The 28,000-nt window shown below is 42.0% G+C and overlaps 2 protein-coding genes across 7 annotated transcripts in view; both read left to right on the top strand.

The window, feature by feature from the left end:
- The first annotated feature begins 849 nt into the window (after positions 1-849).
- On the top strand, positions 850-11,227 carry kcng1 (potassium voltage-gated channel, subfamily G, member 1). Its single transcript, XM_088290770.1, has 3 exons — positions 850-1,011; positions 7,785-8,616; positions 9,658-11,227. The coding sequence occupies exons 2-3, from the start codon at positions 7,840-7,842 to the stop codon at positions 10,435-10,437; spliced, it is 1,557 nt and encodes a 518-aa protein (XP_088146896.1). The 5' UTR covers positions 850-1,011; positions 7,785-7,839; the 3' UTR covers positions 10,438-11,227.
- A 1,567-nt stretch (positions 11,228-12,794) lies between these two features.
- The window catches only part of src (SRC proto-oncogene, non-receptor tyrosine kinase), a 29,379-nt gene continuing 14,173 nt past the window's right edge, over positions 12,795-28,000 (top strand). For 5 of the 6 annotated variants that reach the window (XM_088289411.1, XM_088289413.1, XM_088289415.1 and 2 more), the window contains exon 1: positions 12,795-13,223. The gene's annotated coding sequence lies outside the window, so the exon portion shown is untranslated. The remainder of the gene's footprint in view (positions 13,224-28,000) is intronic. The other variant, XM_088289416.1, reaches the window with a different exon arrangement.

The raw sequence follows: 28,000 nt of genomic DNA on the forward strand, positions 1-28,000 counted from the left end.
AAGGGAACAAAACCATTACAACATTATGTCTTTGAAAAACCACAATATTTAGAAAATAAAACATTAACAAGGTTTGTCCATTTTTTTTTTTTTTTTAGTCCGGCGGTCCGGATTAAAACGTTTAACGGGCCGCATGTGGCCCCCGGGCCGTAGTTTGCCCACACCTGATACAAAGTCTAAACACCCCTTTTCAAACACCCTTTTTCTCTGGGTACGCCCGTTTCCTCCCAAATTCCAAAAACATGCACGTTCGGTTGATCGAACACTCGAAATTGCCCATAGGTGTGAGTGTGAGTGTCAATGGTTGTATGTCTTTGTGTGCCAGTGTGTGTGGTGGGCGACCAGTTAAGGGCGCCTACTACCCGAAGACAGCTGGGATAGGCTCCAGCACGTCCGTGACCCTTGTGAGGAGAAGCGGTCCAGATAATGGATGGATGGTGTCACACAACTAGAACTCATTGATTTTTACACTTGGCCAACATAGCAAGTATCGATGAAGCCTGTGACCACACACGGGCTTGCTAGACATGCTGTAATTGTCATGCGATGAGCAATTATGTGCACCACTTTTTTTTTCAACTGACTAACTTGTCATATGTGTTTACTTCCCATCAATACAGAGATCACTGAACCCAGAGAGCACAAGTTGGGATGTGAATTGGACCCCTTGCTGAGTTGGAACTGGTTCGTGTGAAGCTACAATCAAAAGCGTGTGATTATTCTTATTTAAAAGGTGGAGCGGAAACAGCTCTGCTCTCGAGAAGGCGGTTGCCATGGATTTCTCTCCAAAAGCTTGCGGTTGAACGGCCCATCCCACTTCTGATGTCAGTGTTTGAGATAGGGAGAGAGAGTGCGAGAGCGAGTACGGAGCTGAAGGGAAGGTGGTCGCTTGAGGGAGACGAAAAGAGCCTGTTGCTTATCGGTATCAGCCAAGCTGCTGCCAAACATCTTTCTTGCTTCATCTCGCCACATATTTTAGCCACTAGACAGCTGCTTGGGATCAAGGTCACAGTGAGTATGTTTTTTATTTTTTTTGGGGGGGGGGGGTTTCATTGGTCTTTACTCAGCCTCATATTCTTGTGTCACATGGTTTGCTCTCGCAGCCAAAAGTTGATAGCATTTGACTTATTGGCACACGCCTGCTCCTTTCGGGTCAACGAGGTCACCCTGGGACACAAAAGTGCGAATGATTTTTGATGTGGCATCTGGCATGCCCTATACACATGACAGACATTTGCATACTGGATGCACGGCGCACACACGCCATGGTAACACGTTAACCCGCATCTCATCTCACGACGCTCACTTGTGATGTTCAGCCTTTTTCGGAATAAGTCAAGTTTTAAATGTTTGTACTCTTTCGTGAGTTGTTTAAGATGGTTGCGTATTGCTGTGATTTGACAGTGTCAGAAAGGCTTTATTGCGAACAAACAGTCATGTGTAAATAGTGGATCACTAATGGGAGTTTTGTGTATTTTTTTTCTATGAGAAAATGAGTCTGTAGGTCAGAAAAAGTCTTTGATTTGATTTGATTTTTCAAAATGAGGGACTTCATTAAATCTTTAAAATGGCCCTTAATCCTAAAATTCATTTTTGTACACCTTAAAATGCAACATTGTCGATCAATCGTCAAACGAGCAGACAGAAAAATATAAACATGACACGGTGTTTCAGTTTGTTGAGTACTGATAACACAATCAGCATGAGGAAAAAAAGTAAGCCCCGCCCCCATTTAGGAAATTTTTTGTCATAGCCTTATAGTGAGCACCTATGGAGAGGGTTATCATCTTTTCTAATTGCCGATGAAAATGTTTCAAGATTAGTTTGTTATTTACAGATTTCTCCAAAACAAATTGATCCAATTAAAAATGCAAGATAGCTTCATTTTCCTGATAAAGAAATACCAGGAGTTTATTTTTGGGATACGTGTGAAATATGAAGCATCCTCGCCATATAGTCCCTTTAGGTATTCTTTTGGATCGCATTTGTCCACCCAGTGAGAGCATGCTGAGCGTCTGTGAAGCGCTCTGGAGTTTAATTTGTATTGTCACACCAGAGCGAAATATGAGACGTGCCCTTCACCCCAAACATGCCTCTCAAAGTTTGAAGCCAAGATAGATGACGCGCAATAGATCATTTGCTCTCCCTGCTGCAGGTAATTATGGATATAATGAGACCAAGTAATGACTTGTTCCAGTTTTAACAACTAATAGTGACTGTCTGATTCCCCTCGGTTAAAAAAAAAAAAAAAAAAATGACACAGTAATTAAAAAGTACTATTCCCAGGTATCCGCCATAGATATCACCAAATGCCATTAGAGCAGGGGTCTCAAATTCAATTTATGTGGGCCTCAGCAGAGTCTGGGTGTGTCTGGGCTGCATCAATTAGTCCAAAAGGTACAACGAGTCCAATCTTTATTAATAGTTCTGAACATGAATGGTTCTTCAGAGCGTGACTAAGATTGGTAACTCAGTCCTCTCTATCATCTCGCTGGGACGGTGCATACTCATCAGCATGTCTAGTTGAGTTATGACGTGTGGTTTGTTGAGCACTGCAACTTTCTCTTTGCATTCGAGATATGTCAGTGTGCCCCCTGTGTGCAACAAAAAAAAAAAAAAAAAACAATTTCTTGGAATTGCCCCCGGGCCGCAAGTTTGAGACCATTGCATTAGAGGAAGTTCAAGACTGACAACGCACCAGTGGTGCACCATCTTGTATCACTGAGTATCAACCACATTTAATTTGGACAGTTTGTAAAAGACTTTGAAGACTCCATCATCAAATGATTTCAGATCTTAAATAAGCCAGCATGGAATATATTTCACATTTTATTTGTGTCACATGTTGGTGGCTGGCCAACAAATATGGCTGACTAACATCATTGGTATATAGTGTACTGTAGAAAATAAATGGTTGGATGCTGATGTTGTGCTATACAACATTGAGTGAAATTGCAAAGATGTTATAGCTTGAGCTAAATACATCGGTTGCGTCACAACCGCTTCAAATAATGACTCGACTAGCCTTCACTGGGTCACTGAGATTCACGTCTGACTTTTAGTGCAGACACTGTGGGATCAATTTCTGCTCAGTGTCATGGGTGTGAACATGAGTGTGAATGGTTGTTTGAATGGCATCCATCCCACGGTGTATACGCCATCCCAGTCAGTTGGTGTCGGCCAACTTTAATGTTACTCTTAATTGGATAAGCGGGAGAATTTGGATGGATGGACGAACTCATGGAGGCTGATTTCACATCTGGCAGTCCAGACAAAAGGTCTCCATTAGTCCATTTAGCATATCATCAACTCGTGTACTTTTGCCACTGAAAGCTCTAGAGGTGTTTGTTTTTTTTGTCTCCCTTGTCTTTCTGCCTTATGGGTCAGAGTACCACCTGTCAAGCACTCCCACTGGGACAGCAACTGGTTCACATACCTCCAGAGGTTGTGTCCGCAATGATGGGTCGTCTGGTCTTTAGTATGAGGTGCTGCCTGCCCGCAGACTCAACTTATGAGGACAGGTAGCCCCCCGTGAAGTGGTAGTTTACACAACCGGCAGCCATTAGGTCGAGTCATTGCAGCTTGGGGCGTCAATTTACAATTAATCTGAGACAATCTCATCATGATTCCCAACATTTTGTTTGGAGGCATACTGTCCGATTTTTCACATTTAAATCTTTGAGCCTTGGCTGAATAAAAGTTTCAAAGCACTGCTCTTTTGTACGAGTGTGTGTCTTGTTGGGGCCCGTTTAGTTTATATGTGCGGTGAACGCAACCACTGTAGCCAACACACATCATCATCATCGCATAGTTCCTGCTCAAACATTGATGCACATTGTGGCGGACCACAGACAGTGTTAGGGAGTCACTTAGCTCCTTCAAGACAATGTCAACTTATTTCCGGCTTCACAACACAATAGTGACATACAGTAAGCGTTGGTCTTGAAGTGAGGTGTTCCTGCAGATATTCCACAATGGAGAGGCTCTTCTTTTGGCCTATGGCGCTATCTCCGAATTGAACCGGATTCAGAGGGAGAAAGACAGAAATGGGGAAGTTAGCTCTCAGCTTTGGGCTCGTTTCTGGAAGCAGCATCCTTTTAGAGTCCATTAGAGGACAGTGGGCTGTTAAGGGAGCAGGAAGTGGATTAAAGAGGTTGGTGTGGTTGGGATGGTCCTTTAACCTGAGGGACGGACCATGCGCCCGTTTCAGATGACATACCAAAACAAGCCTTGTTCCGAGCACAGAAATTGCAAGAATAAGGTCGTGACAAATACGTTTAAGCGTCATTGTTGCCACACACAAGTGAGCGAAATGCATGTCAAATTGGAAATAATCTTCGATGTTCAATACTTGACTTTCATTGGCATTTCTGCAAGAGCAACAAGTACAGCAACCTACCTTTACAGTACTTGGGAAACTATAACAAAATACAATAAATATTTTTGCTGGTGACCTTATCAATCAAGTTAGCCTGTCAAGATAATTGACCTTCCTGCAAAAAAAAAAAATTTAAAAGATGGTATGCCCCAGTAGCACATGGGAGGCGCAGGTTACGTGATGTAAGAATAATTAGATACAGGTGGTCTTGAACACACACTGCTGTCTCACGTCTCCTCATACACAAACAGTTGGTAGTGGCGCTTTTGACGCGTTCTGTGGCATTTTTTGTCGTTCGCCCATTTCGCGAGTAGGTGCATCGCATGCTTAATGGCCGGACTAAAATCCACCACCGGCCTTAGTTAATCCAACACTTTTTTTAAATTTGTCACCTCCCCGCCCCAAAAATGGGCGTCCGGCCGGACCACTGCGCCCCGGGGATCAACTGCCCAGCTCTGACCTTTCCTAACAATCAACCTATTGTACCTACCAAGCAGCAAGCTAATGAAGTGATTGTTTAGAAATGAGCATGATCTCATATGTTCATGCAGGAACACGGCATGGTTTGAAACGGCTCAGGTTTTGCAGTTGTATTGAATAAAATGTTCTTCCTCAATAGTTGTAATGTAGAGGGCACTATGGGAAGCACAACACAAGCCAGTGAGTCACCAGGCAATCTGCAGAACATACCCCGCAGCCTCCCTGTGATCACGCTGGCACACGGAGAGGCCAGACCGCCGCCGATCTGGTGGAGGGAACAGCCTTCGTCGCCCTTGCTGCCTTTCGTCCCGTGCTAGCACATTCAGTATTCTTTTGGCAAGAGGAGGCTTTCAAAATACAGAAAAAAAATGCTCCAGTGAGTGTGGAGAGGCAAAAGCACAGTCGGTTACAATGAGGAATCAAACAGCCTGGGGGGGTTAAGTATGATTTAATGCAGCAGGAGAGTGGCGTAGGCCCGCGCACATCCATACTGGTGAAGCACCGTAGGCGGTTTGATAACCTCTGCTGCATCAACACAACTTAGAAAACTGGTGGACACTCTTATGCTGTGATTATTTTTTGTTGATGTGAAGGCTTTTCATGCTGAGGAGTAACAGTTGTGTTGTCACGGTTCTAAGGTCCAAGTTTGCCATAAGCAAAGTAACAATAACTTTACAAGGTTGACAAAAAATTTCATATCCAAAATACAAGTGTGGAGTAAAAAAAAAAAAAAAAAAACAAGTGACGGGAAAATGAAGCTTCGACCACAAAACATTAACAAGGTTTATTCATTTAATTTTTTTTCAAGTTCGGCAGGCCGGATTAAAACGTTTATGGGCCGCGTCTGGCCCCCGGGCCGCAGTTTGCTCACGCCTGCTCTAGATGGCACTCTTAGCTTAATTCCACTGTTTCTATAAAACAAGAGTGCCACCTAGAGGAGTCAGAAATTATCACAAGTGCTTCGTGAAGCTTCATTTGTCCATCATTATAGAAAACCCTCTTGTAGTCCCGGACGCATTCTTCTGGGATCGTCCATATGTCACATTTATGTTGATGCGTGCTCATGTATATTTTCATTCATTCAGATTGTCTCTTGAGGCTGTTACAGCGCTAACTGAGCCTTGACGCATGAAGTGATTAAGCTTACGCAAATGAAAGGTGAAACGTCTTCTAAGACAAACAGTTCATCTTGACGACAATCACATCTTCAAATATGATGAGCCCCTTGATCTTGGGAAAGAGGAAACGAAATCAAACGAAGCCGGGTCACGTGAGTCGAGAGCTTGCTCCAGGACTCTGTGCCGGGAACTATCAGATGCAAGCAGTGGTGAAGTGAAGCAGCCACAAGTTCTCTTGCCACAACTCTGACCTCTCCCTCTTCACCGAATGAAGCAAATGCCACAGAGTCTCTTTTTAGATGTGCTGCTTGATTTTCTGGCCCTGTGACTTCGCCAACGACGATGCCCTTCAAATCAAAGAATGATCAACATGACTTTGAGTTTGGACTTTGCTCGCCTTGCTTTCGCCGACCGTATAGACATCGGATTCTTCCACTGAAGGCTCTGACGTTTGGTCACCGGGTCGTACTCGAAGACCCATGACTAATAACCGGTGATGAGTCTCCCTCGCAAGTCTGCTCTCATTGGGCTCATCATCACTCATTCTGATCATTGCTTGATGACCTGACAGAGGATATTTTTATACAGTAAAAGTTTTTTAAAAAAGTTCAATGGCTGCAGAGAGCTAAGATTACACTTACTGTACTCTCAGGCAATTATACTGAAGGGGAAACTCGTAGTTTGTTGTATGGGTTTGAAATATGCCTTCGGGACACTTTTCTGACACACCTCATGGAATACAAGCATCCACATAATATGATAAAAATAATAATAATGATAATCATTGAGAACCCAATATGTTTTTGGAAGATTTCCTGCTAAATGTAGATGTTGCAATTTCCGCTCTGAGCATACTGCGTAGAGTTTGCATGTTCTCCCTGTGCTTGGATTATTTTTCTCCACGCGAGCAGGATTGACGTCTATTGTTGGGAATTTGAATGTCTCAAGCAGTGTTCAGCCTTTCGTCCAAAGTCAGCTGAGATGGGTTCCTGCTCACACCCAATTCCGATGAACATAAACACTTTAGAAAATGGGTTAATGCAGGCGTGGGCAAACTACGGCCCGGGGGCCACATGCGGCCCGTTAAACGTTTTAATCCGGGCCGCCGAACTTGAAAAAATTTAATGAATAAACCTTGTTAATGTTTAATTTTCTACATACAGTGGTGTGTCAAAGACGGATATTTTGTCGGAATGCTTTTGTTAATTTTCATTTCAAATTAATGTTTTGGTTTTCTGTGTGACACTGCTAACGGACTATTGCAACGTTAACACATTTTTTTTTTAAATCCTTGGTTATTCCTTTAGAAAATCAAATTTTTTTTCCCATTTTTTTTTAATTCTGATGAATAGCTTTGAAGAGGTTTTAAAATCGCTTTGGCTGAGACAGATGATCTCTGCGGGTGGAACATCTTTCTGACTGTAATCAGAGTGTGACAGGGCATGTGTCTAATAAGCATTCACTTGCTCACATTTCTTTCTTAGAAACTCACAGCTCCATCCGGAAACAGCACAATTGTTTCTATAAGCAGATCCAAGCGCTGACATTTTAATTGCTGACAATCCAATTAAATTACTGGAGTTGATTTAATTTGCTTGGGCAGAACGTCCTTGACGCAGCACTGAACATTCTTCTTTGTCTGTTCCACCGACAACATTATAACTCTGGACATGGGTTTTGCTTTAGTTGTGCATTTACTGAACCGAATGAGTTAAGATAAAGAGTTTTTAGTCAACCTAAAATGTATTTTTGTAAACAATGAAGACAATCTTGAGTCTTACTTGAACATAAATGATGTTCTTTTGCAGGCAACAGCATACAAGTGGCAGGGGGAGGCTCAGGCATGAGAGCAGGCCAGTAAACATGACCCTGCTGGCAGGTGACGGCTCGGACTACGACTACAGTGCCCTTAGCTGCGCCTCCGATACATCCTTCAGCCCTCCACCCTTACAGGAGCAGGAGGCCCGCAAGGGCGCCTTCTACAAGAGGGCTCGGCCTGCCCCCGAGCTTGGCCCCAGCCGTGACCCCTCGTCACTTTCGAACAACCGCAAACTCCACGCCATTATCAATGTGGGCGGCATGCGCTACCAGCTGCCTTGGACCACTCTGGAGGACTTTCCGTTGTCCCGCCTGGGCCAGCTACACCTGTGCAGCAGCTTTGATGAGATTATGGGCATCTGCGACGACTACGACGTCACACACAACGAGTTCTTTTTTGACCGCAATCCATCCGCCTTCCGCACTATCCTGACCTTCCTGAGGGCTGGCAAGCTTCGCTCCCTCAGGGAGATGTGTGCCCTCTCCTTCAGAGAGGAGCTACTGTACTGGGGGGTCCCGGAGGAGAGCCTGGAGTGGTGCTGTCGCCGACGCCTGCTTCAACGTCTGGAAGAGTTTGAGTCTATGGAGCAAGCTGCAGAGGAGGAAGATCTCCTGCAGGATTCGTCTGATTCAGACAGCGGACGGCGTCCCGCGGAGTCCTGCTTGAGTTGCTTCATGACCAAGTTGAGGGACATGGTGGAACGACCTCACTCTGGACTCCCCGGGAAGATCTTCGCTTGTTTATCGGTGTTGTTCGTCACCATCACTGCTGTCAACCTTTCCATTAGCACCATGCCTGCCCTGAGGCAGGAGGAGGAGGCTGTGAGTATCCTCCAAACAATTCACTTCAAGGGTATGCTTATACCACTTCCATGATTGTGGTGGGGGGGGGGGGGGGGGGGTTGTGTATCCAAATCATCCTAGAATCAACTACACGTAAGTTGTAAGGGGCTTTATGCCTGTGGCACCGTCCAGGTTCTCGTGAAGGACCAGACAAACCACGGCTAAAAAAAAATTGAATGAATAACATTAACAATTACCATTAGATGTGAATCAGAATTACCCGGTCAGATTTAACCTCAAATAAAGTTTTGGTGTTCCAGTAGGCTTTTCTTGACATTTTGCAATGTTATAAAAGAAAACATCCAAGCCTGACAACTTTTTACACAAACATGCTTGAAATCTCCCAAACACTTTTGCAAAATGTGTAATTGCCATAATTTCATTTTCTGCAAACACAAAAATGCTCATCGTCACAACAACATCATACCTACTATGAAGCGTGGTGGTGGCAGCATCATGCATTGGGGTTGCTTTTCTTCAACTCGCGCTGGGATCTGAGTTGAGGTGGAATTCTGATGACACGTTGAGGCTCCTGCTGCAAAGGTCAGGAGAAGCCGACTGGAACATCTGAATTCAATTTGGTGTGATTCAGAGGCACGCTAAATGGCGGCACGTGTTTATTGAATTGCATTTAACATGAGGGATTAATTCTGAACAGATGCACTGTCATAAGAGGGTGTGCACAGTTATGCAACCACAATATCTTGACTTTTTTGTTCTTTTCAATTAGCCTGTCAAGAATACTTTTTCAAATTTAATGTTTTTTACCAGTTATAGGTTACCTCAATGGTGCAAATAGTGTTTAATTTATATAGATCTCATTTTTTTTTATATCTTCATTGAGGGGTGGGTAGACTTTTTATATCCTCTTTATATTAGTTTGTATGTTAAATACGCAGTAAAAGTATTCCTCCCTTTGTTTTGTAATATGGCGTTGAAGCCTCACAGTTGTAGCTTTCACAATGCAATATCGCCCCCTGGTGGTTACTAAGTAACTGTTGCGGCTTCTATTTTAAACAGGGCACATGTTCCCAGATGTGCTACAACGTCTTTATCGTGGAGACGGTGTGCGTAGCCTGGTTCTCCCTGGAGTTCTCCCTGCGTTTCATCCAGGACCGCTCCAAGTTGACCTTCCTGCGACAACCCCTCAACCTGATCGACGTGTTCGCTATCCTGCCCTACTACATTACACTGTTAGTGGACACCACCTCCAAGGGCGAGCGGCGCCCGGGCTCGGGCAGCAGCTACCTGGACAAGGTGGGCCTGGTGCTGCGTGTGCTACGAGCTCTGCGCATCCTTTATGTGATGCGGCTTGCTCGCCATTCACTGGGTCTGCAGACTCTGGGGCTGACTGCCCGTCGCTGCACACGCGAGTTCGGCCTGCTCCTGCTCTTCCTGTGTGTGGCCATCGCCCTCTACTCGCCGCTGCTCTACTTGATCGAGAATGAAGTGGCCGCTACTCAGGAGTTTACCAGCATCCCCGCCACCTACTGGTGGGCGGTCATTACCATGACGACGGTGGGCTATGGCGACATGGTGCCACGCAGCATCCCGGGTCAGGTGGTGGCCCTGAGCAGCATCCTAAGTGGCATCCTCCTCATGGCCTTCCCCGTCACCTCCATCTTTCATACCTTCTCACGCTCCTACATGGAGCTCAAGCAGGAGCAGCAGAGGATCCTGCAGAGGAGGACGCACTTCATGTTGCGCGGTCACATGACCGGCCTGGGAAGCAACCTCTCCCTGGAGAGCGATATGCTCTTCCCCATGGGGCCAACCGACACCCGGGACTTGGATGACTGAAACTCTTAGCGCACATGGACAAAAGACAAGCGGTCTTCCCAGAGATGCAGCCCTCATATGTAGCATTGAACCTGTGGACAAACGCGAAAAGAAAAAAATTCAATTCAATTACCTTCAACTAGCACTCTAAGCTTAACACAGGACAAGTGTCATTACCATGCAACTCTCATTATTTGGAAAATAATGGTAAAAACTCACGAGTGAGGACAACCATCTATGAGATTAAATATAAGAGCGGTATAAAAAAATATCAAAAGTCGGCATTTATTTCTGTATTTATTTACTGCATGGTAAGGCGTTTATTCATTTCGCTTTACCATGAAGTTCAGCTTTACAGATGCCCTGTTTGTTCTGCAAAGTGTGTGTGTGGGTGTGTGTGCGTGCGTGTGTGTGTGTGTGTGCGTGTGCATGATTCATGACAGTATCTGATATCATAAAGTTATTCGCAGCTGCCTCGTGAAACCAACTTTTTTTTTTTTTTTCTTGAAGCTTGGGGTCTCTATTGGAGATTCAGTACAACGACAAACCCATTGATTGATCGGGTGAGGTTGGAGTACAAGTCAGTGTTTGACTAAATGTGATTTTTTTTTTTGTTAAGACAACACTTGCAGGTACAGGAGTATAATTGTAGCAGGTCACCAATATAAAAGCAATGGTTCCTCTGCTACCTGAGGATTTGCATGCAATTTTTCCCAGCTAACGGGAATCATGACATTAATGTTATCATGATTGTTGCCATTGTTGTACATCTCTCTTTCCGTCTGTCATCTTAAAGTGGATTTTAAACTTCTTTTGCACTGTCATTTTATTTCTACGGCCTTGTCAGACTCGAAAGAGGACTTTAGATAAAGGTGCAGATTTTTGGGTGGGCCATTTTTGCCCATTTGGAAATTTGAATAGATAAGCGGTACAGATAATATGGGATGGAATGTTATTGACAATATTGAGACATTCAGCACTAGATGTGTGTGTCTTGGATGGTGTACAGCCAGGTGATACAATTTAGGATTATTTTTCCATTGCTAATAAGACTATAGTTGGCAGGATGAAACGTGTGAGTCGCACTTCTGCCTGACAGCCAGATGTTTAAATCTTAGCTTTTCTATGTGGAGTTTGTATGTTCTCCCTGAGCTTGTAACCGTTTTCAGTGGGTACTCCGGTTTCCTCCCGCAATATACACGTTTGGTTGGTTGAGGACTCCAAATCGCCAATAGATACGAATGGAAGCATGGCTGGTTGTTTTTCTGTATGTGCCCAGCAATTGACTGGCAACCAGTACTGATGTATCTCGCCTCGGACCATTGTCAGCGGGGTAAGGCTCCAGCTCCTCGCAACTCTGTATGCCGGTATAAGACAAAAGGTACATCTATGTATGGTTAGATTACAAGACTGCAGGAACTTTGAGTTTTTCTTGAAAAATGTTCAATATAGTTCAAATATAATATTTTCAATGAAAATATTACATTTATGTGTTTAATCGAAACTTGTTTTCATTATGATTTCATCATCACTATAAATAGTTTTACACAATTTGACCTACAAAATTTGTGCAGTACGGATTTTACTGTATATGTTGAAATTTAAAAAAAAAAAAAAAAAACAACTAGTATAATACAACCGTGGTCCTATCACTGCTGAGCTATATTAGAACCGGCCCAAAGACTACTCACGTAGTCCTTGCACGTTGGTGAGCCCTGCTTTCGAGTCTTCCAAAAAATAAAAAATAACGGATGTTTTTGGAATGTGGGAGGAAGCCCGAGTGTAGGAGTACCCAAACAAAACCCACACGCATATCGGAAAATAAAAACTTCACACGGGAAATTCGAAGCTGTGATTTGAATGCTAAATTTCAGAACGGTGTGGCTGAAAAAAAACATGTACCTCCATGATCACATTTATGGAGAATAAATGGATGGATGGACTATGAATCCATGGAAAATTTCAGGCACATTTCGTGAGAGTTTGGTTAGGTGTACTGCCACTGAACAGCAGATGCCAGTGTTCTACAAGGTTTTATTACTGTACATTACAGTAACTGTATGATTACTAGGCAAAAGACTCGTACATTGACTAATGAGTACATGTTATCCTTTTTAACCATTGTTTTTATTTCAACTAATTATTAATCTGTTATTTAAATGAGGAATAGACATTATCATAAACTCCTGTTGTCCCATGAGAATAATACATTCAACAACGAAAAATGTTTAAAATTTTTGTTTTTATATTCGTCGTAATGTTGGCTTTGCAGGAGGACGGGATCCCCGGGCTGTCAAGGGCCGTCGATAAACGCAATCAGGGGTTAATGTATGTATGAGAAGTTCCACCAATCAATGTTCGCCAGTCTGATAAGGCCCCGCCCCCTGCCTGCTCTGACACATCCCGGTGTTTTGAACCGAACTGGCTCTTCCTGGGCTCACACGGACGCTTCTCCATGCATAAAGGAAACACTTTTTGAGAAAGTCGTGTTTTATAATTGAGTTTTTCGGGAGTTTCTTTCCTGCGTGAAAATGTTTGTGCCGTGTAGGAGCTTCCCCGCGATATGACCTCGGCTCACCGGCGTCCCCTCGTCGACTTTCAATCGTGGCACGGACGCAGTGTGGCTGTCGTTGTTCGCCCCCCATCCACTCAACCCGTCCCCAAAAATTAAAAAGAAGCCCGATTTGGGGAGCTAGGACGTTTTGGATCTCTCTTTTGCTCGTTCTCATTCGTGTACATTGATGTTTTGACTTGAAGACGTGACCGGAGCCAGAAGAGACCACCACATACCTCCACGAGTGGGTTGGGTGAGTAAACTTGCTCTTGTGTTCTTACTGGCGCCAGACAGTCACTGCGTCAAAAAATAAGTAAATAATCGATCGTGCCCTTCTTACTTCTGTTCAGCAAATCTACATTTTTTTATATACCGAAAGTGTTGCGTTTTCATTCTCATGGCACACACTGGATGCTCACACATTGGGTACTCGGTTGAGCTACGACGTTTCAATCTTACGTAACTAATACGTCATCACGCATCACTTGATGGCACGCTCGGTTACCGCTGGACCGACTGGTTTTCCACGTGACCTTAATGCAGATATATACAGTAATTAGAAGTTTAGGTAAGTGTTGGACAAGACAAGCACCACCCTACTTAACGTGAAACTGCTTACGTCACTTAAATTAAATGCCTGTGTATATTATTCTTATCTTAAAATCAGTTTCTTCTGTTAAAGTCCTACAAAAAAGCCAAAGAAAAAGGTTTTCTAGCCCCCAGAAATTTGGCGAATTTTTGACGCATTTTTTTCTAAAAATAAATAAAGTACCTCCTCAGGGGAAAAAGTACTACTCAAAAAAATCTATTTAAAGCTGAAGACAAAGCAAAACTTGTGCATAGTTCCTTTTTCTATCTCCCAGCCAAATTTAGAGTAAGATTTTTCTAGAAAAAAAAAAATAAAATAAATAAAAATAAACCTTGTCACGGTATTTGACTTAAAAGGCTCCACAGTACAGTTAACGCTTCCGATATGATTTTTCAGTTCTCACGACACTTGTATTTACTTCTTGACTCTCTCATATGTGAAGTGTGTGCTGTTTTTAAGTGTTTAAAAGTCCTCCTGATAATGGAATACGGTTTCGGACTCAAACTTATTAAAGCCAATCTTAAATACAGGCGATTGTGTGTTTTACTCCGTTCTTTCAGATGAGATGCAACGCAAGAATTGTCCATTAAAGCAGTAGTTTAATCCTGTAATAGAATTATTTTTATTTATGTTTTTCTATCGGGGAAAAATGGTTTCCAAATCCGAACAAAATTAACAACTAGCATCCCATTAAAAAAAAAATCTGTGTTCAGCTTTAGAGGTCCCACTGTTATTATTCAGTTTCTTTACTTTGCAGTTTGCGCATAGAAAGATCGTGCCAATGGGATCAAATTCATGACTTTCAGATATATTTTAGTCTATTTTACTTCCTCAAGGTAAAATATACTGATGTAACCCAAAGAGATAATTATTAGATTTCAAAGTACACAATTAGGACCTTCAAGAGTATGGACAAGCCTTTTAATTTTGGGAAATTTTGGACGATTGGAAGCATCTTTGTGGGAACAGCTTGGGGGAGGCCCTTTTTTGTTCTCAGTTCGCAAAACAAAGTCCACAAACGCATGCTTGCTTGAGTTTGAAGTGGAGGAACAAGCACATCAAACACATTCTCCCCTCTCAGCTCCAACACTGGTGGTCTCTGACGTCCCAAAAAAATCCCACAGGCACACTCCAACATATTTTCTCATTCCAACTAAAATCTGCAGGAGAGCCACAACGTTTCTTTTCAGTTAGTTTCATGTCCCTTAGTTTGGGAGAGACTGTTTTAAATCATTCCAAGCACGTTTTTCCTTCCTCAAACTGTTCAAACACGGTTGTCATGCAGCCACGATTAGTCTCTTCCACGGAGCGTGACTCCAAGGGCAAAATATTGCTTTTAATGTGGCACTAATGGAAACAACGATGTTTGCCCGGACGACGTTTGTGTAATTGTGCGCTCTGTAATTTGTGGAAGGGCAGCCGCGTCAGTGGTTGTGCGCTTCCTCCATGAGCCAACCTGGTTTAGCGACTTCGGAATGTCACATGCATTCGGAAGCTTTCTGAAGTCGACCCGCCCTGAAAACTCGGACTTGTTTTTCCCTAAGTAATCCTCTCGGAAATGTGATGTTTATTTATTGTATTCCTTTTTCTCAGTGACACGTATCAGAGCGTCAATATATTTTCAATCATCATGAAATCACGCTCCCATCTGCGTTTCAGTCGTGCATTAGACTAATCCTCCACAGATTATGTTGGTAGTTATTTTTGTATTTTCTGACAGAATTAGGGATTTTTGGCAACAGGCAAACACACGCCCTAAAATGTTGTGTTGAGTGTTTTTCAATGTACTGAGAGATGCTTCACTGTGCACATGTTGGTCTTTCCTAATACTCCCTGGAATTCGATGAATGTAATGCAGTGAAACTCCTTGAATGGGGATCGGTGAGAAGGGGCTCTCAAGGCTGAAATTCCTGCTAATTGGCTGCATGGCTTTGGACTGGAGCCTTTTGTTCCTCCTTATAGTGGCTCGGCCTGCCTGTCAGGGTGATGCACTGGGCCTGGCTAGCATCAATGTGCCACTTGTACCCACAGCCATCCGGGCCCTGCGGCTACAGGACAAGTCACTTCCACTTTCAAAATTGCCTTTGTGCAGCGACTCAGGGAGGCGGAAACGGGATCATTTTGGGTTAGCCAGGCAGAGACTTGTTCTCATGTCGCGCGATGTCGTGTCACACGACATTGCAAACACTGTCTTCATATGTCACGTAAAATCATTAACCACACTGGAATTCATCCGAGAAGACCACTCATAGGCTGCTGTTTTGATTAGCAACTGGAGTTCTTTACATGAGCACTCAAATTGTTGTTGTTTTTTTTCCTTCTTAAGTTAATGATGCACCTGGAGATTTGTTAAGCATGTAAAAAAATGCCCTACTAACAAATGAACAATATCAAATGTTTCTGAACATCACTGAAACAATTTATGATAATGTCTTACAGATGTGTCTTTAAATAAGAAATATACAAACATACACTATGTATCACTAGTGGTGATACACTAATATAAGGTTGCAATCTCAGAAATGTTCCACTATTGAAAATATACACTAAAAATATTACAGCCTTGTTGGTGCTTTATACTAATATTCTCTGACAACAACTTTCCGAATGTGAGCAAATCAGTAAGCACAGACAATTAAACTAACAAAGTTAGTTGATTTTTTTTAATTTAACATTACTTGGCCATTTCCATGCCTGTGTATGTGTGTGAGTAAAGGAATTCCTGTTCGTAGGCGGTATGACAATTCTGATGTTATGAATAAGAACTATATGACAAATACTGTCAACTTGTCTTTGGAAGAGTAGCATGGTCGTGCAATGGCGAAGTATGTTCAAATGAAAAGGAGCAGATGTGAAACATAAAATGTGTTCAAGTCAAGGTCAGTTTAAAGCGGGACTACTTTGTGATCGTTCCCCCTGTGGATTTAATAGTTCTGAAGTGAGCATACTGTAGCCGACGGCTTGCTGAGATCATCATTTGATCCCGCTGGTGTCCCACTTTCCTTTCAGTCAAATGAGGATTAATTGGCACTGAGCTCGAAGGACATATTGGAATTATTTCTGATGTTGTAAATTGGTGGAAGTTTGTTTGAGGAGAGCAGGTAAACCACTCTCAACAGATTTGGGCTCTGTACACAATATTCATTTTGTTGTTTTTGGTACATGATTCATGTAATGTATATCTATCTAGCTATCCATCTAATACTACTAAGAATAAACCTTTACTGTATCTATCTTAGCACTTTTTCGTTTGCTGAAAAGATGTAATATATACAGCAGTCAATGGGGGTGGTGCTCTTAATTTTTATTTTTTATTCTAAACATATGACGCTCTGGACCGTTTTTGGTGCTAATTAGCGGGTGGTCATGAGAACATCAACACCACCTGCTCACATCACTCCAGTCCACTCAAGCTTGGTTCTGTTGATGTGTTGGTGGCCTAATTTTGTTGTAGTTGATACAGTCGCTTCTCTGTGGCGTTTTTCTTGCATTCCCATGTCTACCACCAGCATTTACAGCAACAACACAGATCTTCAGATTCTGCCTTCCATCCTTTGTCGTTCTGGTCTCATTTTCCGTAGACGTACGTGCGTGTATGGCATCAGTGCTTCATTTGGATGACGTCCGTATCGCAATGACGGCGTGCATCCAACCTGTTTACTTAACCCGCTGTCATCATGGAGGGCATCTCATCATGTGACATTTCTATCCATTGTGATTGAGGTGTGATTCCGATGGCGGTTGACATTAAGCAAAGTGGAACACATGGGTGGGTGGAGTATATCAAAACCACTTGAACCATGTTCCGTAAATCTAGTCAACCCGTTAACTCTCGGGTTGCGTTCCTTGATTGCCAAGGCTGTGTGTCTCACCCTCACTACCTGAATGCCACAGCACAAAGAAGACGTGTGATCCCACACAGCAGTCAAGTCAGCGGCTCTGGCATCTATTTGAATGGACTATCTGATAGATGTTTGATGGAGACAAACAGTGGAGGACTTGTGTCCATGCCAGCAGCCCTATCTACTTCCTGTCCCGCAGTGTTGGGATTGGGCCATGGGTGACAGAGGCCACTCATCCCCACTCAATCCGGCCTCTGTGGCAAAAGCTATCACCTTGGTTCCCATCGCTCTGCGTGGCTTCGTGACAGGAAATGGCGTGTTTAGCACGAAGAAAGATGCCTCTGTGTCGCTTTGTGGCGGCGCAGCTGGACAAGCTAGGTCAGGATGATGACATGTTCATGCATGAGGCTTTGCATCCTCCTTTACCAGTGCAGTGTTATGTGGTCCATGCTGATCAAGAATTAAATGCTGGCCGATGTTTGTAAAATGTGTATTACAATAGAAATGTATCTCAGTTCATCTTTTACACCTCTTCATTTAGTCAGCAGGTTTATGCATTCCATAACCACTTATAAACACTGTGGTCTGAATAATCTTGCATATATCCAATTTCTGTAACATACCGTTTGTGGTTCAGGGTCACATGGAGCTATGGCCTATCTCAGCTGACTGGACAAAAGTTGGACTATAGCCCAGACTAGTCGCCAGTCAATCACAGAGCATCGATATAAGTACCAAAGGTAGAAAAGCGCTATACAAGTGACAGCCCATTTACTAGGGCTGGGCATTGTTAAGATTCTCTTGATTCAATTCAACCTTGATTCCTTAGGTTGGACCATTTTAAGATATTTAATGCTGCCGTGTGAACATTTCGCTGGTGTCCGGCAGAATTCTCATGCCTCCAAAATCCTCACTTTTAGGGAGATCTCAAAAACAGCATGTTCGTTCAAACATTAATTTTGCATCGTCAAAGAGAGAAAGCCACTTCAACATTTACGACCGGACAATAATTTATAAAAAAAAAACTGAATACCAATATGTGTGCATTAACTAGTATATATTGGTGGAAAAATATGACAAAACTAATTGTCACATCGGCGGTTTCCGTCCTACCCTAATTATATGTGGCATGTAACATCACATTTTTAGCAATAAAACGTTAAAATAAAAATCTGCACATAACCTTTTTGTGCATATAAAGCACAATATTAAAAAAAAGCTCAAACAAAACATAAATAAAGCATTTGTCGCTTGTAACTGCAAGGTCATCAATAATTGGTTACTCCTAAAATCGAGCATGCCAACTTACTCGATACAATATCAACAACTCTCAGCTTATGATTCTGTCGGTTTTGCTGGTTTAAATATTAAAATGGAGACCTGCTAAAACAAAGGGTCAGTTTAAAGACAGATAAGGTGAAATCCCTTATGGAAATGAAGGAGGAGTACACTGAAAAAAAATTGAATGTCATTATTGGTCTATGCTCTCGCTGAGGACGACGGGCCCCAACTTGTACTTTTTCACAAATCTTGGCACAATTTTTTCTGTGTACCTGTGTATATACATCGAGATTTGTGTATGTCTGTATATATTTGCATAGGTTTGCTTTTCCGAATGTTCATTACGCCGCCGTCTCTGTGTGACCTATATCTTTGCTGCTGTAACACTCCAACACAAAAATGACAAAATCAGTTTCAGTAGAACTTTGTGTCGCAAATGAGTATGGGCCGAATTCAGGATTCATTCCTCAGAATAAGACGCCACCGCCCACCTCACCCCGTTTATCATCCTCCATGAACCTGAATGTCGCCTGTTAACACACGTGGACAAACAAACACAAATGTATTTATTTAATGAATTTATTTATTTCACGTTTGAATAGCGTGGTAGCCGACTGGTTAGCACGTCCACCTCACAGTTCAGAGCTGCGGGGTTCGATTCTGGCTTCGGCCTTCCTGTGTGGAGTTTGCATCTTCTCCCCGTGCCTCCGTGGGTTTTTTCCAGGTACTCTGGTTTCCTTCCGCATTCCAAAAACATGTATGGTAGGTTAATTGAATACAATATATTGTCCCTCGGCCTGGCTGTCAATGTGAATGGTTGTTCGTCGACGTCTGTCATGCGTGTGCAGCTCACCTGTGTGGCTCTCAACACACGGTGGGCTGACAGACACCATACCTGCTTTCCGTGCATTCCTGCCGTGGGCCGTGCGAGCAGGCGTTGAGTTTAAACTCGCCTCGGCATTCCTGAATGATGACTGTGCTTCATGTCACTGCTGCACCATACCGGGGAATGTCACAGCACATGCACACCTGGCTCACATATCTGAACATGTCTGCTGGTTGGGTTGACTGTGGCTGTATTCTGGGAGCCAGCATGTTTGGACCCCCGCCCGCTGCGCGTATAGAGGACACATACCTGGGCTGAGTGAAAGAACACAGGAAAGTTCAAATGACATTTCTCCGAAACCAAATAATACCTTGTAATGTGGTGCTTGCAAGTCAAATGTGAATACGGAAATATTGTATGAAGGATGTTGTGTAAGCAACAGTTAAATTGATCATGCCATGACATATTTATTGCAGGGGGTCGGCCAATGTTTTGTAACTGAGAGCTACTTCTTTGTTACTTGTTAATGCGAAAGGAGACTAGTTTGATCCACACTTATGAAATGACAAAATTGCTTAAATTTACTGTTATTAATAATATTAGTTCTTTGAAGACACTGATCATCCTAATGATTTCTCACCATAATCAAAAAAATAATTGAATATCAATATGCGGCACTTTATGTCCATATGTCCATGCCACAAATGATCACTTCTATTCCACTTATAGAATATCACCCTGTTCCATTACTGTCTATGTATTTTTAGAACATGCTCGCTGGCTATTCTTGCGGCCTTTGGGGGCTACCTGGTGCCGTAAAATGATTTGTTGAACCTGTTTTCTGGGTTTGGTCATGTGACGTTTGCAAGCTAAGCCGTGAGTGGTTGTTCCCTGAGCACATGTGACATCATTTTCATGCGAGTGCGTAGTCAGTGGGGAATTAAGTCATTTAAAAAAATATCCACACTAGCCACTTCCCAGTTTATAGATATTGTAATTTAAAACTAGGGCGTTAGCTGCTGAATATTTTTGTATTCGGATAACCTAACAAATAATTGGGTATTCATATATATATATATATATATATATATATTTTTTTTTTTATTTTTATTTTATTTATTTTATTAATTTTTTTTAGTTAAAGATACAGAAGACAGAAAAACAAATTTCCACTTACCTGGCAACTGGTTTTAATTTTTCGATAATCAACATTTTATACTCAAATTTAAACTGCACACTAGTTACCTCTCTAGAAACATTAGTGAGAATTTGGATTAATTCCCTCCTTTAGTTTTCTATGAGACAAAGTGACCAAAACCGCACTAGCGATTTTTGTTTTTTTGGGCTAAAACATCACATTTGAGTATGCCTGGTATATTAAAAAGTGATCAGAAGGAACGTTAACTGTGTCAAGCTGTCAACATCAAAGTGTGCAGAATCCTTTAGATCTGTTAAATTCAGCGCTGCTAGCGCTGGCAACAAGCACCATTCAATCTGAATTTTGTTACTTAAGCAATGTATTGTAAAGCCATCTTAAATGGGAGGAGAGCAAATGAGCGCCATATGGTGAACAAAAGCAACAAATTGCTCCATAGTCATGGTACAAAGAATCACGTGTGAACATGTGTGCGTGTGAATGGTGGTAAAAGTTGGGCATAGTAATTTATTAATGGAATGTTACAAATTAATAATGTGGATTTCATTGTTTGAATTTTTTTTGTCTTCTCCTCACGAAAGCAAAAAAAAAAAACGAATGCAAAATGGCCTGGATATCTACTAACAGAGCCTGAAACTCGAAATAATTTCATGTATGTCACACTCAGATTAAGGAGGGTGGGAAGGGGGGGTCAAAATAAATCCATGAATTTGCAGTTGGTGCCAGCAATGTTTGTTGTTTGGAAGTGGACATATAATTCTTCAGTAAGCTTTAAGACAGCTGCTGCTCCACAAGCCCAATGATGTCATATGATTTGAAGGGCAGCTTAGTGATGACGTTTGGCAAACAAAAGGTGGTTTGAACATAGGTCACTTGAGGGTAAAACAAAAAAAAAAAATCCTCCCACATGACCAGGATCCTTTGGTGGAGTGTCCAAACACTGGCGGCTCCCGAGAGGCTGGAATGTGACACAGGAATGTTTTGTGTTTTGACTGTTGAAAAAAGCATCAGACTGAATGTAATCTGCGCAGGTGGGCTCACCTGCTTCCACTTTCCAGAAACTCATTCCTCATTACTTGAGCTGCCATGATTCATCGGTGCACTGTGTCGATTTTGTGGAATGCTCGGAATTGCCTCCATGGCAACCGCAGAGTTGTGCATATGTGCTTGGAGCTGTAAATATTGACCTCACCTCCTGCCCAACCCTGTGACTGTCCATGATGGTGGGGTGGCAGTGTTAGTTTTGTGATTGGGACTTATGCTCAGGACTCAGCAAAATCCTGCAATCGGAGATGTGTATTTACCCACCAAATATGGAGCCGCTTTTCAGAGTTTGCGCTTTAGCTCTAAGTGGACGTTTTATTTGGACTTCTTGTCCCTTTGATAATTGGCTTATTAACCGTAACACTTGAGTACAATGACAATAAAGGGATTTCTATTTCTATTCTAACGCGTCTACCTCCACTGCCTTAGGTGGCGCTATGGCCCCTTCCAGTCACCATATGAGGAATAACTGTTACGTATGTTGCAAAATGTATAAATTAGTGAGGTTGATGGGGATGTGGCTCTGTATATTTACTATAAGCTTTACTTCAGTGTCAAATGTCTTGGATCCTTGAAAACAAAACTTTAAAAATAACTAGAAAGCATGAAGAGAAAATAAATGAGTAAGAAAGTAAAATGAGAATATAATAAATACCAATAAAAAAAACGCAGTCAGAATTTATTAGCCTCTTAGCAGCAGTGTGGTGTCAGATAAGAAAAGTCGAACAAAGTCGCGACTGAGCTCTATTAAAATAACCAGTTTCTCACAGAATATAAGGCCTTGAATGTTATATAATCTATGTATGAGTTCCTACAGCGTTTGTGTGTGAATATTTGTTACTTGAATCGCCCCTGGAGGTCGATACAGATTTCCCGTTAGCATGCAAATGGATTTTATACATCTACTTTAACATTAATGTGTAATTGTAATTTAGAACCTGTTTCCATCTAAAGGTTGCTTTTTCCAGGATTAGGTTTATGCATATTAAACTGGGCAACTACATTTTTTTTTTATTTGGGGGGGGGGGTTGCCCCGGCAGTATGGGTGATGTAGTATGGGTGACTGCTGGTCACTCATTAGTCCAGCAGAGTCATCTGCATCACTGTCTCGTCATTGTATCACTTGATGCTACACAGCTGGACATACCAACAACACGCATGCTAACGATATCTTCGTCTGTTTGTTGTTGTGCCTTATTTTTTGCTGCTTCAGAATTATAATCCACAGTCTACCCTTTGCCGCACCAGTTTGTTTTCTAGCTCTCCTGCGTCTCCTCGCCACTAAAATACTTCTCCTTATTTTGGCTGAGGATTATATGACCATTGTTCTCCTACAACGTTTTTGTTTGTTAGCGTGTCTAGTTTCAAGTTACCCGGTATGAGTTCTGTGTCGCTTGATTTTCATATTTTCCCCCAGCTGATGGGGTAAATGCCGAAGCGAGTAGTCTCTCAAATGTGCCGGCACAAGTGTGCAGTGAGGAAGCCGCATCTGAAAATTTTAATTGAATATAAAATCAGTCAGAGTAACTTGTTTATGTGTCAGACTAACCCAATCATTCAGTTTTCTTGAGAAAAGCAGATAAAGCGACTGACTGCAAAACAAAGAGGCTGTGTACCAAAAATAATATTTGAAACGCATTGTAGTGAGCTACCAAACATTTGTGACGGTGCAGCTGATCGTGAAAGCTGTGTGGGTGTACAGTAAATGTTAGCTGTGCAAACACATCTCAGTTCCCGTGTGTTGGTTCAACGAGGAGAATAAGGGAACATTGTGACATTTAACTTGGACCATTGCGTGCTTGGATTCGTTATTTGTTGAGACAGGATAAAGAGAAATTCTCACCGTGGTAAGACTGGTCTATCCAGTCTTGTCATTGCAAAGATAGTGTGTGTGTGTGCCGGCCCCGATGCAATGTCGTTGCAGGGTTTAGCCACTAGGCGAAGGAAATGGATGGCGATAATCAGGACGTGAACAACAGCATTTGGATCACGTGGAAATTGTTGATGGTGACCCAGGAATGAACTACCAGTGTTGTAATTACATGGAGCGTATTAAGATGAAGGAATGCATGCCGTGCGCTGACATAAAGACATGTACACAGACTTCCTAATCTGTGAACTCCATGACTTGGCCAGCCCTTTTCAGTGCGCTGCACAGATAAATACTAAAAAGGACCAGATGTGTGTGATCCAAAGGCAAACGTAAGATCGTCAAGTTTGCATTTTGATCGCAAGAACACGCCAACAAACTGGTCTGCTGGTTAGGCTTCTGCCAGTGCACCTATGCCGCGCACTTATGTAAATGGACCCGATGAAACCAGAGTGTTATCTTCCCTTTAACAACCGCTTCATTTCATCATTTGAGGAAGCTCATTTGCTTGTTAAACTTGTGACAATGGGACTTCCACAATGGCTGCGTTATGGGCCATGATCTATCACTGAACCTCAGTTTTTTTTTTATGTGTGTTTTTTGCGATGTGCCCTACTCTTATAAAATGGGCGGCAACTGTGACTGACTTGTTGTGATTTTGATTTTTTTCTGTCCCATTAATTGCACAAAAATGATAAGCCATAAAAGCTACGAGATTTTTATTTTATTTTATTTTTTTCAAAATGGTAGAAATGTGTACCTTTGACAGAACAGTACCCTGAGTTTTCATTATTTAATTTCCTTTTATTATTGTTTTACAAATAATCAGTAAGCGTTTAAAACCGCACAACAAAAGATACGACTCGACCAATATTCAACCAAAACCAAAGTAGAAGTGAAGTGGTAGAAGTGAAGAAAACTGTTGTGGTTTTGGTCTCAGCATACAAGCCTCAACTTGCCTCTTCATGAGTTTCCCCATCTGTCAGTCTGACTTAACTTTGTTTCATCCTCACAGCGGGGAATATCTTCTCATCAAGTCTGCATACAAAAAAAAAAAATCATCTGAAGCAAGTTTGACCAATTTTGATGTCCCGATAGATGAAAAGAATCTTTGCAAATTGGGCAAGAACCCCGTCTTCTTCATCACAGAGATCATACAAATATAGATGAACATTAATTGCTGTGAATTTTCAACCTGCCAGGATCCTAACACTGCTTTTATTCCAATGATAGAATAAGGTTGGAACAATTTTTTTTTTCCAGGTTAAGTGTCCAAGTAAGGCATTTGTAGAGGAGGAGCCCCCGCAGCATTACTGAAAGACTGCTGTTGGTATTCAACCAAAGCCCTGAAGACTCGAAGGATTTGGAGCTCTTTGCCAGATCTTATGCATAATTAAGAAAACCCCTCCCCAAGCAAGCAACCACACCCCCCCGCCTCCTTGCCACAGGGATTTTCATGCAGCCCAGTCTCTCTCTATTCTCGCGTCTTCTTCAAGCCCTATTAGACCAGAATGAGGCTAACTTTATTAGCTAACAAACGATAACGCACGTGCTTTCGCTCTATCCAAATGCCGTCTCGCTTGACTTCATTTATTTCCTTTTTTCCTGTTTGCTTTTTAAGCGGAAAACCTTCAAGCGACAGGATTGTTGTGTCTTCTGTAGTGAACTGAAATGACTTTAATGGAAACAACATGAAGAAAAGACGGTTGTAAAATTTACACGAGACCCTAACATCGAATGCAGTCTGTGGATTTAGAAACAGATTTTCCCAGATTTTCAGTGTTTGATTGTTTTCGTTCTTCAATTTGACGTGATTATGGCGTTAGCATGGTCTTAAGTTAAAAGTATGCTGTCAGTTGAGATTTTGATAGTTGGACACAGGCTTGTGTGGTGTTTAGATGTTGTCCTTGTGCTTCCAACGTGTTCTCCATGTACTCCAACTTTCTGCTACATTCCATAATTGAGGACTTTAAATTGTCCGTAGGTATGACTGTGAGGATGAATTTTTTTTTTTCCATGTCGAAGCGTGTAACCTGCCCAAAGTCATCTTAGCCGTTCCCTAATGAGGACAAACGCTTTACTAAACGGGTGGATGGATGAAAAAAATCAGGGTCTAATACATTGTTGTCCAGTTGTTGAAGAAAATCAGGGAGAGTCCACTGATTTCAGGCTCCACGCACAAGCTGTGGTAGAATCAAAATAAAATGAATAATTTAACTGGATTAACTTCGTATTGCCTTTCCATTCCACAATTCTGCTTTCTCTTTTTTTTTTTTAATTCATTAAGACATTTTTTGGGACTTGCTGGAATAAAACTAGTTGTTCTTTCCTGTAGTTCAAATATGCATCCATCCATTTTCTTCACTGTTTTCCATAATTAGGGTCGTGGGTGAGCTGGAGCCTGTTGCATTTGACTGAAAAATGGGTACGCCCTGGACTGGTTGCCAGCCAATCGCAGGGCACATGTATACCAACAACTATTCACACTCACATTCAAACCTGTAGGCAACTGAGAGTCTTCAATGAGTCTAAGATGGATTTTTTTAGAACGAGGGTGAAAGCAGGAGTACCCACGCAAGTGTGGGGACGACATGCGAACTCCACACAGGAAGGCCACAGCTGAGATTCCAAGCTAATCCTCAGAACTGTGTGGCAGACTTGCAAACACTAGGCTGCCTTGAAACTAATAAAGATTTGAGAACAATCATACAGGAATTTATAAGGCAAGGATATTTCTTTGGACGCTTATTTGAATGTCCAAATTCTCAATTATACAAATATTGTGTCATATTAAACGGCATGTGACACAGATCTCTGGTCATCAAGTTCAAGCTGGTCTAGAGTGAATCAGACATGGCGATGAAATGGAAGCGATGCATGGAGTGCTCGGCAGGCTGAGCATCTTGGCGCTTCCTGTGGGCACTCTGACCCCCTGCCAGCTTGTCACTACAGCTCCCAAATCAGCCTTCTCTGAAAATTTGCTTTTCATAGCAGCCCCCCCTGTGGTTATATCTGTCCACCATAGCGCTGATTTGGCTTAGTGTAATCATATTCCCACACTAAGCTGCGATTACAGCTCCTTCATGAGCGCTATATAAAGCATAATGGGAAGAAAAAAGATACACTGATCTTTAAACTGCTGTCTCTTAGTCGTGATTAACCTTTAAAGTTCTGCATTTATTAGCCAGCATCTGTCGACCTTCACTCAAAATATGAAACTGACTTTACGTTCTGAGCAACTAACAGAATATATATTTCACTGTTGGTATTTCAGTGTACACATAAAAAAAAAAAAAAAGTTTATATTGGAATGCCTGTAATTCAGTTTATAATCGACAAAGTAAATTTGGTCTTGGTGAAGATCTTTGCGTTCAAGAGCGGCATTCTTTATTATTGCTTTACCTAAAGTCTAAAAGGTACAATCAATTATTTGAATTGGAGTCACTTATTGTGTGACGGTTTACTTGGGATAAGTGGGATAGAAAATGGATGGATCATTTAAGTTGCTGCATATATCAGTCAAGATGGGTGTGTGTGTGTGTGTGTGTGTGTGTGTGTGTGTGTGTGTGCGTGTGGGGGTGTGTGCGCGCATGTGTTGAATGTGAGATGCAGCAGCTGATATTTGGTATGCAGTCAATGTCCTACGTCCTCAGTACCTCTACGTTTTTTTTCTTTATATACAGTAAGTGGAATATAAAATAGGCTATAAGCTTTTATGGAAAGTATTTTTTTGTTTTTGTTGTCTCTTTTTTCCCACATCCATGACTATACAGTATATGCCAGATGTAGAGGTCCACCACCTCTAGACATCGAAGTTAAAAAGTAGCAAAGTTATTTTTCTTTGTGTTTTTCATAGACCGTTCACAAAGACCTGCGAAAATGAGTGAAAGAATGACCCTCAGGACTCTTTTCACAAATTATTCCTTTCAGACTTACAAAGGATAATGGTGTCATTTTCAAATACTTTGATTTTGAGACCTGTCTATCAAGGTTTGTTGTTTTTTTTTGGCTCCAAAAGTTTGTTGCTTTTGTTTTTTTCTTGTAACAACCCCTAAAACGGCTCTTATTGTAAAACCAACTTTCTGTGAAATACAGACTAGCAAAGACTATTAAAGTTCGTTGATATCCCAAATTTCAGAAGTTTCTTCAACCTTTTAGGTTCAAGTTATTTCAAAGCAAGAACCCCATTGGTTTTGGCTGTTACATGACATAACTTGGCTAGTATATCTGTCAGTCACAATTGTCATCCAGATTTATTTAATCTTTCCGGATTAGACGAAAACCACCGACTTTGAGTCATTCTGTCAGTCAAGGTTTTGTTGTTATCAAGTAAGACTTATGTAATTCGGGCATTGTATATTTCTAAGCATTGATGGCTTCCTTTATGACGGGTGGGTCGCAAACCATCAGTGGGTTGCACAA

The sequence above is a fragment of the Idiotropiscis lumnitzeri genome, chromosome 3, assembly GCF_059441095.1.
Source record: "Idiotropiscis lumnitzeri isolate Australia: NSW breed Sydney's pygmy pipehorse chromosome 3, RoL_Ilum_1.0, whole genome shotgun sequence".
Taxonomy (NCBI): Eukaryota; Metazoa; Chordata; class Actinopteri; order Syngnathiformes; family Syngnathidae; genus Idiotropiscis; species Idiotropiscis lumnitzeri.

What these genes read in the sequence shown, in the direction of transcription:
- kcng1 (XM_088290770.1), top strand. Translation starts at nt 7,840, where the DNA reads ATGACCCTGCTGGCAGGTGACGGCTCGGACTACGACTACAGTGCCCTT. An exon ending in TGAGGCAGGAGGAGGAGGCT is followed by an intron (nt 8,617 to 9,657) that starts GTGAGTATCCTC and finishes TATTTTAAACAG; the next exon opens with GGCACATGTTCCCAGATGTG.